The 18,076-nt window shown below is 39.4% G+C and overlaps 1 protein-coding gene across 1 annotated transcript in view; it reads right to left on the bottom strand.

Moving 5' to 3' along the window:
* Positions 1-496: 496 nt before the first annotated feature.
* LOC114890296 (probable cation-transporting ATPase 13A5) overlaps positions 497-18,076 on the bottom strand; it is an 86,297-nt gene continuing 68,717 nt past the window's right edge. Inside the window, 6 exon segments of the mRNA XM_029213726.1 lie at positions 497-676; positions 679-766; positions 2,174-2,253; positions 4,585-4,673; positions 8,485-8,687; positions 11,509-11,683. Of these exon segments, the coding sequence (XP_029069559.1) occupies positions 497-676; positions 679-766; positions 2,174-2,253; positions 4,585-4,673; positions 8,485-8,687; positions 11,509-11,683 (815 nt within the window).

Genomic DNA, 18,076 nt, shown 5'->3' with positions numbered 1-18,076 from the left:
GAATTCTGTGACCTTGGGAAAAGATATATGCATAAATGTTCTTTGCAAGTGAATATAAGGTTAAGTAAACATGTGACAATTTATTGAGAGAAGCTTTTTTTTTCAGATTCCTTTATTTCCATAGATGAAAGTAAAAATATGTTGATGAAACTTTCAAAGATCAAACTGTCCTTCATTTTTTCTTTCTTCTATTGATGTTCATACTATTAATTTTACTACTGTGAAAAGTTGTGCATTTTAACCAGGATAATGCTATGCATTGTGAATAAAGTTTGTTAGAAAAAAACCGATACTCTAGGAAATGCATTATTTTTCTCAATGGTAGAGGATACAGTCAAAATAAACATATTTAAGGTCCTTTGTTGCAAGGCTCAATACACTGAGAAGTGCACTTTGAATCTTCAGATGGAGAAAGAAAAGATAAGGGTAGACTATCATCACCTCTCTACAGTGTTTTAGTTTCTGGGTAAAAGAGGGATGCTGTTAACAATTCTGATTACAATCTGGTCCAAAAATGTTGTTCTGTGGTTTGGCCTCCCAATTCGAGTTTTTCTTTTGGAATCTGTTCAGAGCTTTCATAGCCTTGGTTGATGTAGAATCCATTTGTGCCATCGCCTGAATAATCTGTCCTGTTTGTGGGAGGCCAGATTGGGTCTTCTGCCAGTTTTTTTTTTTTTTTTGCCAGTTCTTATATTGACTTTTAGAATGGATTCCACATTTTTTCTTGATCAGTAGCCAGAGCTCTCGATTTTGAAGGATGGAAAATCAGGTGGAAAAAACAATTAAACCATCATCCACTTCCCCTTGCAGCCAGGTTGCTTACTGCCACCCTTGTTTTCCCAGGCCTTGCTCTAAAGGTTCTTATTACTGACGCTGTGGCCCCTTCTCTCTGCAGCCCCACGAAACCTAGCAGCTCCCCGGGTTCTTTCCCTTGAGAGTTGAGAGCGTGCTTGTGTTCACAGAAATCTCCAAAAGCTTACAGCCTTTCATTTCCACAGATTTCCTAGTTCAATCCTGGCTGGCAATTCACTTAGAATTATTTTACTGCCGGACTGAAATGATAACAAAATAATGTACTCAAAATCAAGAGAAGAAAAAAAATCACTGCTACCTGCGCCATGCCACAAAGAAGGTGTCAAATAATGATTTGTTGAATGAATGAATGAACTCTAGAAAGCAAATGGGTTTTGCTTTCCATTTTTTTTGGGGGGGGTCTCTTTTTTCTGTGCTTACAAGTACACACAATTTTTATGCATTTATAATAATAGAATTGGTCAAATCTTGCATTCCACTTTTGTTTATACTAGACTCTCTGTCATATACAGTTTGTAGCTACCATCTTCTCAATAATCATTTTTAATGATTGTATAACATCTCTTCAAATTGCTGTATTACTATTTATTTAAACAGCATCTCTACTTCTGAACACTTGAGTTGAATTTAATATTTTGCCACTGTAGATAATACTATGATGAAAACCTTCATACATACAAGTTTCTTCTCTCTTTTTAGGTTGTTTTTTAAAATAAAGTCTCAAAAATGGAATTCCTTTGACTGTGAGAAATTTTATGTGCATTGTGTACAACGGGATATTTGTATATAAACATACGTTTTCTTAACTTGGTCGATGCTTTTTCCCAAGGAACTTCAGTACATGAATCTTTTTATTTAACTGTCCCTTAAAAAATAGTACCTGAGCCTTTCACTGAGTAGGTAAAGTCATTTAGTGACACTGAGTAGAAGAGAAATGCTATAGGAGAAGACCTTCAAAGGGTAAGAATTGACTAGAATGAACAATGGCTTCCCTTCTCTCTTAATTAAGGAAGCCTTCCTGAAGACAGTTCTTCACCCTAAAAAGTCTCATTGAATTTTAGAGCTAGAAGGTCACCTGGTCTAGTCTCTACCAGATTATTAAAAATACTAGGAAAGTACAATACAATGCCTTCATGTGAGACAAAATTAGTTAATTTGATGTTTTGCTTTCTACACTACAGATACTGAGAGCATTTCTGTGCAGCCTTCAAAGAATTTCTCATTTCCCCCAAAGAGAACATGTGCAGTATCACTTTGGGGGATTAAAGTGATTGCTCTAAAAAATGAGCATCTGTTGAGAGTCAGTCCTTTATTTATCTCCCCAGAAAAATAATAAGAGCTATACAGAGATTTCTTTACCTCTACACAGAAGGCCACACAGAATTGGGTGAGGGCTGCCACCAAAATTGAAATCCTCCATGATGTGATGGTTAGGATGAACTGTTGAAAAATAAATGCTACCTTTATACTCTGCATACCTTACACTTCAAAAGAACACCTATTATCTAATTTAATTTATGTATTTGTGACAACTCTTTGGGCTTGGAGGGTTGGCATTACTCTCTCCACTTTACAGATGAGAAGGTCAGTACCTTGCCCAAGGAATCAACGCCAATAAATAAATGGCACAGCCAGAATTCAAATCAGATCTGACTGCCTCTTGCCCTGTGTTCCCTCCACTGCCTGACAATAGACACGGAGTAAACGTGCCCTGGGTCGCAGACATGAGACTGGACACTTTGGAGCCTGTGTGTCTCTCTTCATTTTTATCTTCTCAAATAGAGGGAAGACTAAATCGTTCATCTAATAATATTATTACTTCTAATTCTCCCAAAGCAAAAGCTACCTGGAGTTCGTTCTTTCAGTAAAATTGACATATGAGTTAAAGAAACAAAAGGGGGACAGAAGTTCACGTTTATTTTGATAGAAACTAGGTGAAAAAATTTTGAATAATGTTCCCACCCCTAAATCTAATGGCTTGATGAAAGTTGAACCTGCCCAACCCACCTCCTTTTAAGGATTAGAGAATACACCTTGACCACCAGATACACTTATTTAATAGGTGCGAGAGCTACAACTTTCCATGGACACTTATTAATAGGTGTGAGAGCTACAACTTTCCATGGCTGCTTCCATAGCAAAAGAATAGTTATGCAGCTCCCTTTCAGACCCTAAAGGGTATAGAATACGTAGGATGACTGTGAAGAGGGTGGGCTGCGTTTAGGACTGAAGCCACAGGCCTTCCGCAGTGTCTAAATGCTCACCTTCGATTCTCATCCCTATTCTGATAGGGGTTATTTCAAAGTAACACTATGTTATTTTTTCCCCTAAGTGGAGACAGCTTTTTTTAGGGTTGTGAAATAGGCTCCCTGGGTAAAAGGGTGGTCTGGAGAAGGCTGTAAGATTCGACAGTGGGTCAGATGGTAGTGGATAGACCCGGCCCTTTCCCTCCTGCTGCCACCGCCCTGATCTGGGAGGTCTCTTTTCCATCTGTTAGCCTGGAAGGCACTGGCCACACTGCTTTGGAATTTGCTTCTGTGATGCTCTCCGCTCCTAGCTTCTGAGCTACTTGAGAGTGGTGACTACATCTTACTCTTTGTAACCCCAGTGCCAAACCCACCCTGGAGCTTGATGTTTTGTAAATGACTGAATGGTCTGGGTTTTCATTTCCTAACTGCTTCTCTCTCCACAGCCTCTCTGCTCTCACATACAGCCTTCCTGCTGTCATCTAACGAATCTGTCTTAGGTGCCCCGCTGAAAAACCTGCCCCGATATCTTCAAGGACTCGCATTGTTCTCAGCATAGAGTCAAAGCATCACTGTCCGCCTACCTCCATCCGTGCCTATTCCGCAGCATGCTACCTCAGTCTTAGCTAATTTTCCAGGTGTTCTGTGAAAGAAGGCTTGCTTTTGATTTTTCTCTCTGCCACCCTACATTCTTTTGCATTTCCAAGGCAAAAGAGAATCATGCATCCCTCTCTGTTTGTGCTTAGGCTGTTGTCCTGCCTGGGACTATACCCGCCTCCTACTTAGCAAAACCTAGCCTATCCTTCTGGACCAGATCAAGTTTCATCTCCTGCATGAAATCTCCTACGGCAGGAGGATCCTGCCCCAGGGAGAGCTCCTCCTTCCTATGTCCTTCCTACTTCTATTTTACACTCTCTTCAAGCATGGACGGCCTCAGGTGGCCATGCCATCGTTTCACTTGGGTATGGCTCATCTTTGAAACAAAACAAGAGGTAGAGGGCCAGAGTCAATCTTTCTCTTTCTTTTATTTCTCTCACAATGCTGGGTCCAAAAATGGGCTCAATAACTTCTTAATAAATTTAATTTTAACCCAGTGCACCCTGGGTCCAGTGATGCCCACTGAACTGAAATTCCTTACAGTCACTGCCTTACAGACAGAACACGATTGTCCTATAAGTCTATTTTTTCTCACTCTTCACAATTACATTATAAAGGATTTCTACTATATGATTTAAAAAATAAACTTGAAGGATTAATTATTGTATTAGTATAACATGGAAGAATAAAATATCCAAACCTGGTGTTCCAGGTATGAACAGAACAAATGAACCCAGCTGATGACCCTAATAACATGAAAACACTCAGAGGCTAGCGTGTGTGCGATGGAGACATGTTATTTGCTCTTCTAGTAAGTGAGAATAGCCTCACCACATTCAGTGGCCAGAGAGGATATCGGAGTAAATGACTTGCAAATTACAGTGCAAATGTGGTCCCACTGCACATGCGAGTCACGGATGTCATGTGCCTCCATCCCACGGTATATATCTTGAAAAGCAGAAAACAGAATGGAAATTGTGAGGCCCAAGGCAGATACCAGCAGAAGTGAGAATATATCTGAAGAAACAGCAAACAGTATTTTTAGATGCTAAAGGAATGTTTCCTATAATTTGGCACACACGTTGCAGAATCAATTATCTCTGTTGGGCAAATACCAGATACATCTTCAGATGTTTTGATATATCCTCATATGTTTTAAAATATGTTCTAATGCTTGCAAGACAAAGGTGATATCTTAAAAATCTTTCCTTCAAAGGCTGAGCCTAGAAGCTGTTAATTAAACATATTCTAGTAAACTCCATAAAGGAGTTACCTCAACTGAGGAGTCCTTGGGGCTGGGACACCCTGCAGTGACCAGCCCATGTAAATGGTCACCAGAGAGATCCTGATGCTTTATCACCTCAGGTCTAGTGTCGTTCATGAATAAATAAACAGTCATTCTTCCTGGTGACACCTCACTCTTCTTCATTGCCTAGAGAATAAAGTCCAAGGGTCTTGAATGATTGACATTCAAGGCCTTCCACAATCTGGCTCCATTCAGCCTTTCTAAACTGATCTCTGGTTGCTCTCCCCTATGTGCCAGGAAAGTTAAACCACAAGCCTGCTGCTTCCACAGAGGCCCAACACTCCTGTGCCTTGGTTCATAAAATACCCTGCGTAGATGATATTCTCCCAGTCTTGGCAAGTTCCAATTTTTCTTTTTTTGTTTTAAATTTATTTATTTATTTTTGGCTGCGTTGGGTCTTCGCTGCTGCGCATAGGCTTTCTCTAGTTGTGGCGAGCGGGGGCTACTCTTCGTTGCGGTGCTCGGGATTCTCATTGCGGTGGCTTCTCTTGTTGCGGAGCACGGGCTCTAGGCACGCAGGCTTCAGTAGTTGTGGCTTGCGGGCTCTAGAGTGCAGGCTCAGTAGTTGGGACGCACGGGCTTAGTTGCTCCACCGCATGTGGGATGTTCCCGGACCAGGGCTCGAACCCATGTCCCCTGCATTGGCAGGCGGATTCTTAACCACTCTGCCACCAGGGAAACCCCCAATTTTTCTTAGAAAGCCCAGTTCCAACACCACTTTCTTTTAAAGACTCCCCAGTCTTCCCTTACCAAGTTTTACTTCATATGGTGTCTATCACTCTGCTTTACATGGTCTTCATTTATGTATCCACTAGGCTGTAACCACCTGAAAGGGACTTTTTATCTGCTTTTCTGGGACTCTAATTGAATGAGGAAGTGAGAAACTAGCATGCACAACTGCTGGCTTCTTTATCTCCAACCTGCCCACATTGCTTTACTTTGGGGCGCTCAACTTCTCAGGATGCACTGTGCCAACATCCCTGTTCTTATCCCCCAAACCCATCCACTCCTGTGTCCATCAGAATTTTCAGGTGCTTTGTAGACGGTGCCTTATAAATGCTCTTTGATGGGATGAACACCTTCAGGCCGAAACAATAGCATTTAATCAGTGTTGATATGATATAAATGATTCTTACAATACTCAAAATTTATAAACAAACAAATTAGATTTTCTCTTAGATTCTCTCTACCTCATTTATTCCAGTGTTGGTGGTCTATTGGCTCCCAACTCCATAGAGGTCTATACCAACCAGAAATCAGAGGCAACTGTCCTTCTACAGCAGACCCTACTTTTTGAAGCCACAAGGGCTCGGTTTTCCCCCTCACCACCTACACCCACCCTCATATTCATCCATGCCTCATTTTATATATACAACTAGAGGTAGAACCTCTTGGAAGAATGCCCAGGCTTGCTTGAGAGGGGTGTGAGACAGAAGAAAAGAGGGAGCTGCATCTCCTAAAATAAAGCAATCTGAGCAGGTTGGTGATGAGAATACCCCCAGGAGATGGCTGTATGGATTTTTCACTTACTTCATTGTTTCCAAGTCCCAAGGACCCAGATGCTGGGAAGAATATGATGCCCCAAATGTCCATCCTGATGAAGGCCTGGTACTCACTGGAACTGGGCTGACTGCTGTGCACATCACACTGTGCTCAGACTAGTAATCTGAAAAGCAGGCCAGGCTAGGGCACAAATGAGCAGTGTAGAAACAAAATGATAAGGCTCTCTTCTTTAATTCAGCTTTGACTGGAAAACGTAATAAAGAACTGAAGTGAATGTTGCCCTCCTTGGTTAGTTGCTATTGATCAGGAAAGTTGAAAGAATGGGCTCTGTTTGCACAGGTGATTTGGGAAGACAAGCCCCCCCATTTTTTATTTTAAAACATAATCTTGATTTACTGGAAATAGAAGGGTATTTTCTTTACATGATGTGGCTCACCTTGAACCAATGTTCAAAATCATATTTACAATCGAAAACTACTAGAAGTATTGTTATGAGGGAGTAGGACTACCTGCTGTTTCCACTATTGCTCGACATTGCCTTGGGAGTTCTGGACTGTGCACCAAAACAGAGCATAAGAGTAAGCATTTTTGCTATTGAAAAGGAGGAACGTTGTTAATTGCAGATAATAGTAATTATCTTTCTAGAACACTCAAAAATCAAGGATTTACAGCAAAGTTCAGAAAGGATTCAGAGTAGAAAAATAAATACAATAAACAACACTATACCTTTCACATGCATTTGTGATCACTGATTAGAAAATATCATGGGAAAAAGTCAATCACAATATAAACAAAAATACGAAAAGCATGGGATCAGTGTTTTTAATACATGTGCAGGATCTATAATGGAGGAAACTACAAATATTTACTGAAAGACATGACATGTTCTTAAATGTGAATACTAAATTGTGTAAACAAATACATTTTTCTCCTAGTATTAAAATCCCAAAGGAGATTTTTTTAAAAGCCTGGCAATTTACTCTATAGTTTATTTGGAAGAATGGAGAAGAAAGAAAAGTAAGAGATTTTTGAAAGCTGAAGAGTAATGATGATATACCAATCTTATTACTTATTAAATCATTATAAAACTATAATTTCTAAAGTATAATAGTAGATTAAAGAATAGGCTGGCCTATCAATGAAACATAAAAGACAGTCGAGAAACAACTTAATTATATATAAATTAATATATAACATAAATATAATACAAAAATATATAAATTATATATATCAGAAAACCATAAATATACATGTATATAGGTATGATAAAGGTGGAATTATATTCAGTTGAATAAATGACCGAAAGGAATGTTAAATAATAAACTCTGCTGGGAGAACTAGTGACTAGTTGGATAAACTAGTTTGATCTCTACCTCAAACTATATGCCAAAATTAACATTAGATTTAAAAAGCATTAAAATAAATTTAAAAACTAAATGAGTGATGATCTATCTCATTTTGTAATGAGAAAAAGCTCTTTATGAATAAAGGTAGTGGAAAAAAATCACAAAGGAATAAACAACTCACAAATAAATAAGAAATATAGCAGCCGCCAAACAGAAAAAAAAGATGGATATAAAATGTAGACCATTCAGAGAAGAAGAAAGACTAATAACACGAAAATACACTCATTGTCACTGATGATCAAAAAAATGCACAGAATGATTAAAATGACTTGCCTAAAGTTATAAAACTACTAAGAGGTCAAATTGTATTTGAATTGGTTAGAAAGCCTTTTACAAAATACCTTGACATAAGTGTATGTGCTTAAAACAATTCTTGATGACTCAAATTAGGACAGGACTCGTGACCATTCAATATAGCACGTACTTACATGCACATGAGCAGGTTTCTGCCCATGGGCTCTACTACCTGTGACAATTATGGTTCAGTACTCAATTTTAGAGTAATGCAATTGTTTCCTTCTCAGCCAATCACTTCACCAGTGAGTTGCAATTCTAGGGATGGTGGGAGAGTAGAAAAAAATGTTTGAAAAGAAAAATTTAACTTCATAGTTACAGTTTGTATAGATGGGTTTTCGAAATGGCTTTCCCTTAGAAAAGATAAATGTTGCTGTGATACAGTTGATGGTGGTGATGGGCCATAGCGTGGTACTCTCAAAACTTAAAACTGAACCGGGAATCAGAGTTGCATTTCCAGTCCAGTTTCTTTCCAAACTCACATTTGTTGAGAAATTACTCTGGTTGTCCAGAAAGCACTTACTAGAAAACAATCACCAGCATTTATGGAACTTTTTATTCTATTTTTTTTTTTTTTTAGCGCGAAACTGCGTGCCGCGAAATTCGGATCTCCCCTTTATTCTATTTTTATCCAGCTGGTAGGAAAAAATTAGTTAATCACAACCAGGAGACCTCACCTTGCAAGCTGTTCCAGCCAGTAACTACCAGGACATATTTTGTTCACCTCTTGCAACGACAAAGCATGAATAAAATGCAGAGGAAGTCAAGATTGTTCTTTGTCCAGAATTCCATCTGGAGCAAATGATCTGTCTTGAAAGGGCTTGGATGACAATTTCCTATGGAATCCTTTTCAGTTCGGAACATATGAAATCTATGTGTGTGTGTGTGCACGTGTGTGTGGTGTGTTTGCTTTAGTGGACTAATGTAAGCCTCTTAACATGGGTCCTGAGTTTGAATGTGCCCACTCTGATACACTCTCCTCACACAAGCAAAGCCTCTTCCTGAGGATCTGAACATTCTCCGGCTTATGAGTGTCTGTGTTTCTATTTTGCTAATAAATTAAGTTCAGACTTCTCAGGCAGGCCCAGAAGACCTTCACACTCTGGTGTCAAGGAACGATTTGAGACATCTTTTGCTAGACCTCCCATGCCCTTATATTCCAGTCATAGGGAAATATTCCCTGTTCCCCAATTTGTACACCTCTGGGTCCAGATATCCTATTTCCTCTAAGATCACTGTATCTGAAACATCTTTACATTCAGTGGCAAGCATAACTAGTGCTCCCCATTCTTCTCTCTAGTGCTGCATTTAGCTCATTGTTTTGCAGTTACTCCTTTACATATTTTTATTTTCCACCCCTGGGATGAGAGTTCTTTGAATGTGGAATATTTCTTTTGGTTTTACTTTTGTTTGTTTGTTTTACTCGACTATATAACAAATCCTTAGCACCTAGCACAGTGATGCCACATGATATTTGCTCAGAAAAATATATTTTTTAAGACATGGGCTTTCCCAGTCTGGATTGATCCATTTGTAATATTCTTTTTTTTCAATAATCAAGCCCACAAATAAACTTGTTTTCATCAGCTTTCTTGTTCAGCTCGAAACTTTTTACTACTATTATAACTGTTTATAGATAAAATTCATTTTTCAATTGTGAACTCAAATGCAAGACTTAAGTCATATTATCCTTGGCTCCCTAGGCCAAAATGTGCTTTGCATACAGTAGATGTTCAGTTACTGTCTGTAGAATAAATTAATGAAACAATCAGCAGTCACAAAGCTTTCTTGCATAAGGAGGACAGACAGACGAGAAGGCCTGAATTACAGAATTTAACACCAAAATGTATCCAATCCAGTATACTTACATGGCAGATAAAAAAGTTGAAGACTAGGGCTTCCCTGGTGGTGCAGTGGTTAAGAATCCACCTGCCAATGCAGCGGACACGGGTTCGAGCCCTGGTCCGGGAAGATCCCACATGCCACGGAGCAACTAAGCCCGTGTGCCCCAACTACTGAGCCTGTGCTCTAGAGCTCTCGAGCCACAACTACCGAACCCATAAGCCACAACTACTGAAGCCCGCATGCCTACAGTCTATGCTCTGCAACAAGAGAAGCCACCCCAGTGAGAAGTCGGCGCACTGCCACGAAGAGTAACCCCCGCTTACCGCAACTAGAGAAAGCCCGCGTGCAGCAACGAAGACCCAATGCAGCCAAAAATAAATAAATAAAATAAATAAAGTTATATTAAAAAAAAAGTTGAAGGCTAGAATGACATAGCTAGTTAATGACAGAGATAGGACTACCCATCCATCACCCTTTTGGCTATACCATGTTTCCTAGATTCAATCAAAAGGTCACTTCTCTGAATACGTGCACTCCAATTTGGGGAAAAGTCTGGTTTTGAAACAAAAATCAATTCTATATTCTAAGTAATACTTGAATTGCTGAATTGGGGGTCTAAATGATCGTCTTAGACATCGTTTTGTAGTTTTCAATCTGTCCTTCACTGATCCCTGGGACTCTGATGCCCTCAGGATGACAGTGGAGTGAGGGGGAGTTTGTACAAGCCCTACCTTAAAAAGAGCAGCTCTTTCTGCCTTTCCTTTTGGAAGTCGGGCAGGCTTTGTCAAAAAAATGTTTGAACATCTAAATTCACCTCATCTTACCCTTAATTTATAGTTAAGGAAATTAAAGCCCTGGAAGGCGCAGAGATTTGCCCTGAGTCTACTGTTCGATTCCATCAGAACAATGATACCATCAATGAACATTTTAACACTCATTTGAAAAACTGAAACTAATTTAAGCAAATCTCTTGTATATCAGCGGCTGGTTAACTATAGCCCATTGGCCAAATCCGATTCACCACCTGGTTTTGTCAATAAAGTTTTATTGGAACACAGTCACACTAACTTGTTTACATGTTGTCTCTGACTGCTTTTTCACTACAACAGCAGAGTTGAGTAGTTCCAACAGAGACCACAGAGCCCACAAGGCCCGAAATATTTACTACCTGGCCATCTACAAGAAATGTTTGCTGACCCCTGGTCTATATGATATCCAAACCACCAGCAAATGAATACATTCATTCAGTCAACCAGCCATTACATCTATGCATCAACAGCCAATGTGAAGATCTTTCCCCACCCACCCCACATGGCTCATTCCAGCACTCCACCCATTGACTGTGTTCTGTGTTCTATCCCATCACTGGTGTTTTGCAGTCTGGAAACAACTTTGGTTAATTAAAAGTTTAGAATATATATTCAAAACAAGTTGAACAGCGTCATTGGGTGTTCATTGTACCACCTTCAGAAAGGAAAGTTAAGAAACCAAACTTGACCTGTGTCTGTAGACCTCACAATACCAGGGCTGCTGCTTCACACAGAGAAATGCACAGACCTGCACAATGCAGGTGAAGCAGGTGTTTAAAAAGACTGACAACAGCAAAGGGGGAGAAAGGAGCTGTCCTACTGGTTGGTATGGAGCCAGCTTTGGGTAGGCATGAGTTGAGCTCACTGAAAAGACAAATGCATTTTTCCATGTTACAATTTCATTATTGAGAATGAAAGGTTGAGATGCATGTTACCCTGAGTCTTGTGTTAGGGTTCAGACTCAGGAAACATGAATTGAGGGTTTACATCTAGGTAAGCTCACTGCCTAGCTGCACGTCCAATGCTACCAGCCTTTGCCTCTTCCATGCTTTGGTTTCATCTTCTGAAGTGAAAATTAATGGGTTCAAAAGTTCTATAATTAATACATGTACCATACTGCATAGTGCAAATATTTTCTCCACGACCAGACTGGCTAGGAATGGTATGTAAAAGAGAAAGATGACTTTCCACACGGATAACAGTACTGTTATCTCTCAGTGATGATGGAAAAGTGGAGAGTTAAGATGAAGAGAGTAAGGAGGCATCTAACTAGACTAATCTTCGTATGCTGGGAAATTTTTTGAAAAACACTCACTCTATTATTCACTTAGCCAACATTCTCTGAGCACTTCAGTGTACGAGGATAGATGTTAGAAGTATGTTCTGCTCCCTCCTGGACAATTGTGTAATTGGAAGACTGCTAGAGCACATTAGAATTAGTTAGGAAAAAGAACTTAAAGAAATCTTCCCTCCAGATGGGGATGTTAAAATATATTTTGGTCCTAGGATTTATTTTTTAACATTTAAGGGATTGGCAATGGGCAGGGATTAAACAGAACCACAAAAAAAAAAAAAAAAAAGAAAAAGAAAAAGATGATTACATCCATCTCAGAAGCCTTATATGCTAACAAACTGATGAAAATGGAATGTACTTTACTTCTCAGCGCAGAGCAGGAAAGAAGCATGGGGAGGTCGGGACGTTTCAGTTCCTTACATCTGTTACTTCTCCCCTTTTCATAGCTTATGACTGGTTTCTTTGATGCAAGAAAGTGAGGTATGTATCCTTATGTCCGTGTTCATGCATGTAAAGGCAGGGCGGCGGGAATTGAGTGTCCAGTTTTAGATAATAGAACCCTAAAACAGGTCTTTAGTTTGCTCAATGCGTGTTCTGGGGTTATCACAAACGCTCTTTGGTTCTTCATTTTCTCATGCATAGAACGAATGTGTTGGAATGTCTAAATGGTCTCCAAAGGCTCTTCCAACTCATTTATCCTAAACCTCTCTGACTGTCTAAAGCTTTTACCTTTATCAATTTAATCAGTGTTTCCCAGGAGGGTGCTGGGCTAGCGGCTGTGAGTTATGCAGAGTTGAGAAGGACATCTCCTCTGCTTTTAAAGAGCTTGAAGTCCAGTGGAAAACACAGATGGGGTGTGTAGTAAAGAATGTGGCTAGCCTTTGTCTCAGGTGGATCCTTGGAGTGAAAAGTTTGACTGGCCTTTATCCCCATTTCTTGGGATATATCCTCTAAACCCTTGGAATTTCCTAATTGATAGGAGTATCCCTTCTGTTCATAGTGGGCCTAAAGAGAGTCTGTGCTAATGAGATGACTCAGGATGGGAGCTGGCCATGCCAAAAATACCAACTGTATGATTAGAGAGCTGGGGCCTTCAGAGAAGAAGAGAGCTGGAGATTGAGCTCAACCTCATGGCCAATGATTCAATCAATCATGTTTCTATGATGAAACCTCAATAAAAACTCCAGACACCAAAGCTCAGGTGAGTTTCCTTGTTTGGCAATACTCTGCATATGGTCACACATCCACGTGCCAGGAGAGTAAGGCAGACTGACTCCCTAGGGAGAGGACAATGGAAAAGTCATGTTTGAGATCCTCCCAGACCTTGCCCTTATATCTCTCCCTTTGATTGGTTCTGATTTATATCTTTTTGTTATAATAAAACTGTAATCAGATGGATAGCACTTTCCTGAGTTCTGTGAGTTGTTGCTGCAAATGATTGAACCTGAGGGACTAGTGAGAATGTCCACATTTATAACCAGCACGTCAGAAGTGTAAGTGGCATTGGGACCCCCAAACTTACAGCTGGTGCCTAAAGTGAAGGCACTCTTGTGAAGGCTGTCCCTTAACCTGTGAGGTTTGGCCCAGCTCCAGGTAGTTGGTGTCAGAAGTCATTGCATGGGCACACAGAGAAGAGGTACACAATGTGGACTGTGGTCAAGACTGGGGGAGGGGTGCAAGGAGACCACTCTGCGGCCATAGAAAGCAGAGGCTGCAGTGCTTGGAGTTCTCTCTGCAGTCCAGTATCCAAGGTAGAATGTGGCCACAGAGTTCATAGAGAGGCTGTGGGTAGTGGAAAGATGTGTAATTGCACCTCTGGGCATCTGGCTTCTACCTCTTTGGTCTTCTCTTTCTCAGATGTTCATTGTAGTTTCTGCCTTTTCTTTTACACAGGGACTGTGGAAGATTGAATTATTGGCCTTATTGTGGCAAAGTGTACTTTATCTCCCCTTAATTATGGTATTTGCTGTGTAATTTTCTCTGGCCAGAGAGATGTTAGCAGTTTTGAGGCATGCTTGCATGGCTGGGCTTGCTCTCTGGCTCTGCTGTCTTTGATCTGTACTCATAGCATGCTCAGGTTTGTCCATTCAGTCCAGCTCCAGAAAGAAAAATGAGGAACAAACCTGAATTAAACCCAAAGCCTGGACCAAGACCAACTAATCTACATCCTAAGCAGAGTGGCTCAGGTAAGCCCACCTAGATCAACTGAAGGGTAGTCAACTTACAAAACCACGAGTGGCTATTGTAAGCCACTGAGTTTTGAGAGTGGTTTGTTATGCAGCATTACTATGGCAATTACTGTGGCAATTGGTACAGAATCCTTACATAGAGATTATTCTCACTTTTTCCCTAATAGAGATGTTTAATGCTTTCTGACAGGGAATCTGTATACTTGACTATAAATAAAAATAAAAATAATAACAACCATTTTAGAGTCCCTACTAGGTTTCAGAGGCTGTGCTAAGTGTTTTATAAACATTATCATTATTTCTTTAAGAAGCAATGCAAAATAGGTATTTTTCTTTACCAGTAAAGAAACATGTTCAGAGAACTAGAATCCCTTGCTTAAAGACCCATAGTTAGTGAGTGACATGGTGGTGATGTAAACTCAAGTCGGTCTGACTGTAAAGCCCCATGTTCTCTGCTCTACAGCAGATTGCAGTGGTTTGGAGCTCATGAATTGAAAAGAATAAAATGAGGAGCCCTGGAATACAAGCTCAGGCAGCAGAACAGTTTATCAGCAACTAGAAGAACTTTTCTGAATTGTCTAGGTTTCTTTAAAATGATGATATATATGTATCAGATTGCATGCAGAGGAATAAAAACTTGTGAAGTGTTATATTTTATTCAGAATTAATCATTACCTCCTCAGAGTTTCCTCAGCACATTACCCATATTGCTGCTATAGTTCAAAATGTCTGGCATTAAGTCTAATTGTTTACATATGTATTCAGCAGACTGTGAGCTCCCTAAGGGAAGAAATCCTGTCTCATTCCACTTTCTGTTCCTTACTGAACCTAGCACAGAGCCTGCTGTATGGGAGGACTTAGCAGCTTTTAAATTCTATTCTCAAAGTATAGTTTTTAACTGTTCGTCATCATTTGGATATTATGGAGGTATGTTTCTCCTAAATAGTTGGCTTACTTGTGTTATGGACATTTCAAGTCACATAAGTCAAATTTCAGGAGTCTTGTGAACTCATCTAAACTACATGCAAAATTTTGATTGTGCCTCAGGAGATTTTTAAGGTGAGAAGATCTCTATCTTCCATCAGATTCTCCAAGGGGACCAAGACCCAGAAAGGGCTCATTGAAGCACTGATGGAACTTAAGAGAGGTATTTCTATAACAGATACAATCCCTCCTACAGCCTTCTTCTCTGTACACTGTGCCTCCTCCAATATGCTGGAGCGATTGGCCCAAATGGAGCTGAATTACATGACTTCACTCATAGAAATGATTGGCCTCGACTGGGCATCTTACCCAAGAGAAGTTTATAAATTTTCTTTCCAAACGATTTGCAAATGACACTGAGAGGTTGAGCTAATGGCTGTAGTAGGACACGCAGAAAGGTTATGGAAACTCAACAGTAGTCACCATCTGGGGTCATTTGCAAAGTGAATGAGTAGAAGTCAGATGAAAACAGGAAGGATAGAAAGAAGAAGAAAGACAGAAGATGGTCTCTTGGAAATAAAGAAAGAGGACTCTAGCCCTCCTCAAGCTTTGATGCTTTCAACTTTTTGTTCTCAGAAATTTTTTGAGAATTAGATTCTTAAACATGTCCCTTCCTCAATTTTCTTCATCTAATTTGAGTGGGTCTTACTGAAAAGAACAGGGGTGCAGTTACAACAAGTTCCTTTCAAAATGGCTTCTAAACTTATGAAGGTCAAATTGGACTTCAAGACATGCATTTTCTTAATTGACTTTTCTGACTTCATCTTGCTTTTGTCCTAGATTTTTCCTTTCATATATTATATCTTGCCTTATTAGTGGCCTTTGTATGTTGCATTAAAATCTTGTGGATATGCAAATCAATCAATGTGATAATCCATATTAACAAATTGAGGGAGAAAAACCATATGATCATTCTCAATAGATGCAGAAAAAGCTTTTGACAAAATTCAACACCCATTTACGATAAAAAACCCTCCAGAAAGTAGGCATAGAGGGAACTTACCTCAACATAATAAAGGTCATATATGACAAAACAACAGCCAACATTGTTCTCAATGGTGAAAAACTGAAACCATTTCCACTAAGATCAGGAGCAAAACAAGGCTGTCCACTCTCACCACTATTATTCAACATAGTTTTGAAAGTTTTAGCCACGGCAATCAGAGAAGAAAAAAATATATAAAAGGAATCCAAATCAGAAAAGAAGAAGTAAGCTGTCACTGTTGCAGATGACATGATACTATACATAGAGAATCCAAAAGATGCTACCAGAAAACTACTAGAGCTAATCATTGAATTTGATAAAGTAGCAGGATACAAAATTAATACACAAAAATCTCTTGCATTCCTATACACTAATGATGAAAAATATGAATGAGAAATTAAGGAAACTCTCCCATTTACCACTGCAACAAAAAGAATAAAATACCTAAGAATAAACCTACTTAAGGAGACAAAAGACCTGTATGCAGAAAATTATAAGACACTGATGAAAGAAATTAAAGATGATACAAACAGATGGAGAGATATACCCTGTTCTTGGATTGGAAGAATCAACGTTGTGAAAATGACTCTATTACCCAAAGCAACCTACAGATTCAATGCAATCCCTATCAAACTACCAATGGCATATTTCACAGAACTAGAACAAAAAACTTCACAATTTGTATGGAAACACAAAAGACCACGAATAGACAAAGCAATCTTGAGAAAGAAAAACGGAGCTGGAGGAATCAGGTTCTCTGACTTCAGACTATACTACAAAGCTACAGTAATCAAGACAGTATGGTACTGGAACAAAAACACAAATATAGATCAATGGAACAGGATAGAAAGCCCAGAGATAAACCCACGCACATATGGTCACCTTATTTTTGATAAAGGAGACAAGAATATACAATGGAGAAAAGAGAGCCTCCTCAGTAAGTGGTGCTGAGAAAACTGGACAGCTACATGTAAAAGAATGAAATTAGAACACTTCCTAATACCATATACAAGAATAAACTCAAAATGGATTAAAGACCTAAATGTAAGGCCAGACACTATCAAACTCTTAGAGGAAAACATAGGCAGGACACTCTATGACATAAATCACAGCAAGATCCTTATTGACCCACCTCCTAGAGAAATGGAAATAAAACCAAAAATAAACAAATGGGGCCTAGTGAAACTTAAAAGCTTTTGTACAGCAAAGGAAACCATAAACAAGACCGAAAGACAACCCTCAGAATGGGAGAAAATATTTGCAAATTAAGCAACTGACAAAGGATTAACCTACAAAATTTACAAGCAGCTCATGCAGCTCAATATCAAAAAAACAAACAACCCAATCCAAAAATGGGCAGAAGACCTAAATAGACATTTCTCCAAAGAAGATATACAGATTGCCAACAAACACATGAAAGAATGCTCAACATCACTAATCATTAGAGAAATGCAAATCAAAAGTACAATGAGGTATCACGTCACACCAGTCAGAATGGCCATCTACAAACAATAAATGCTAGAGAGGGTGTGTAGAAAAGGGAACCCTAATGTACTGTTGGTGGGAATGTGAGTTGATACAGCCACTATGGAGAACAGTATGGAGGTTGCTTAAGAAACTACAAATAGAACTACCATACCACCCAGCAATCCCACTACTGGACATATACCCTGAGAAAACCATAACTCAAAAAGAGTCGTGTACCACAATGTTCATTGCAGCTCTGTTTACAATAGCCAGGACATGGAAGCAACCTAAGTGTCCATCATCAGATGAATGGATAAAGAAGATGTGGCACATATATA

This window comes from Monodon monoceros, unplaced genomic scaffold, assembly GCF_005190385.1.
Source record: "Monodon monoceros isolate NGI ecotype Baffin Bay Population unplaced genomic scaffold, NGI_Narwhal_1 Super_Scaffold_11, whole genome shotgun sequence".
Classification (NCBI taxonomy): Eukaryota; Metazoa; Chordata; class Mammalia; order Artiodactyla; family Monodontidae; genus Monodon; species Monodon monoceros.
This window is presented reverse-complemented; position numbering and strand designations above follow the sequence as displayed.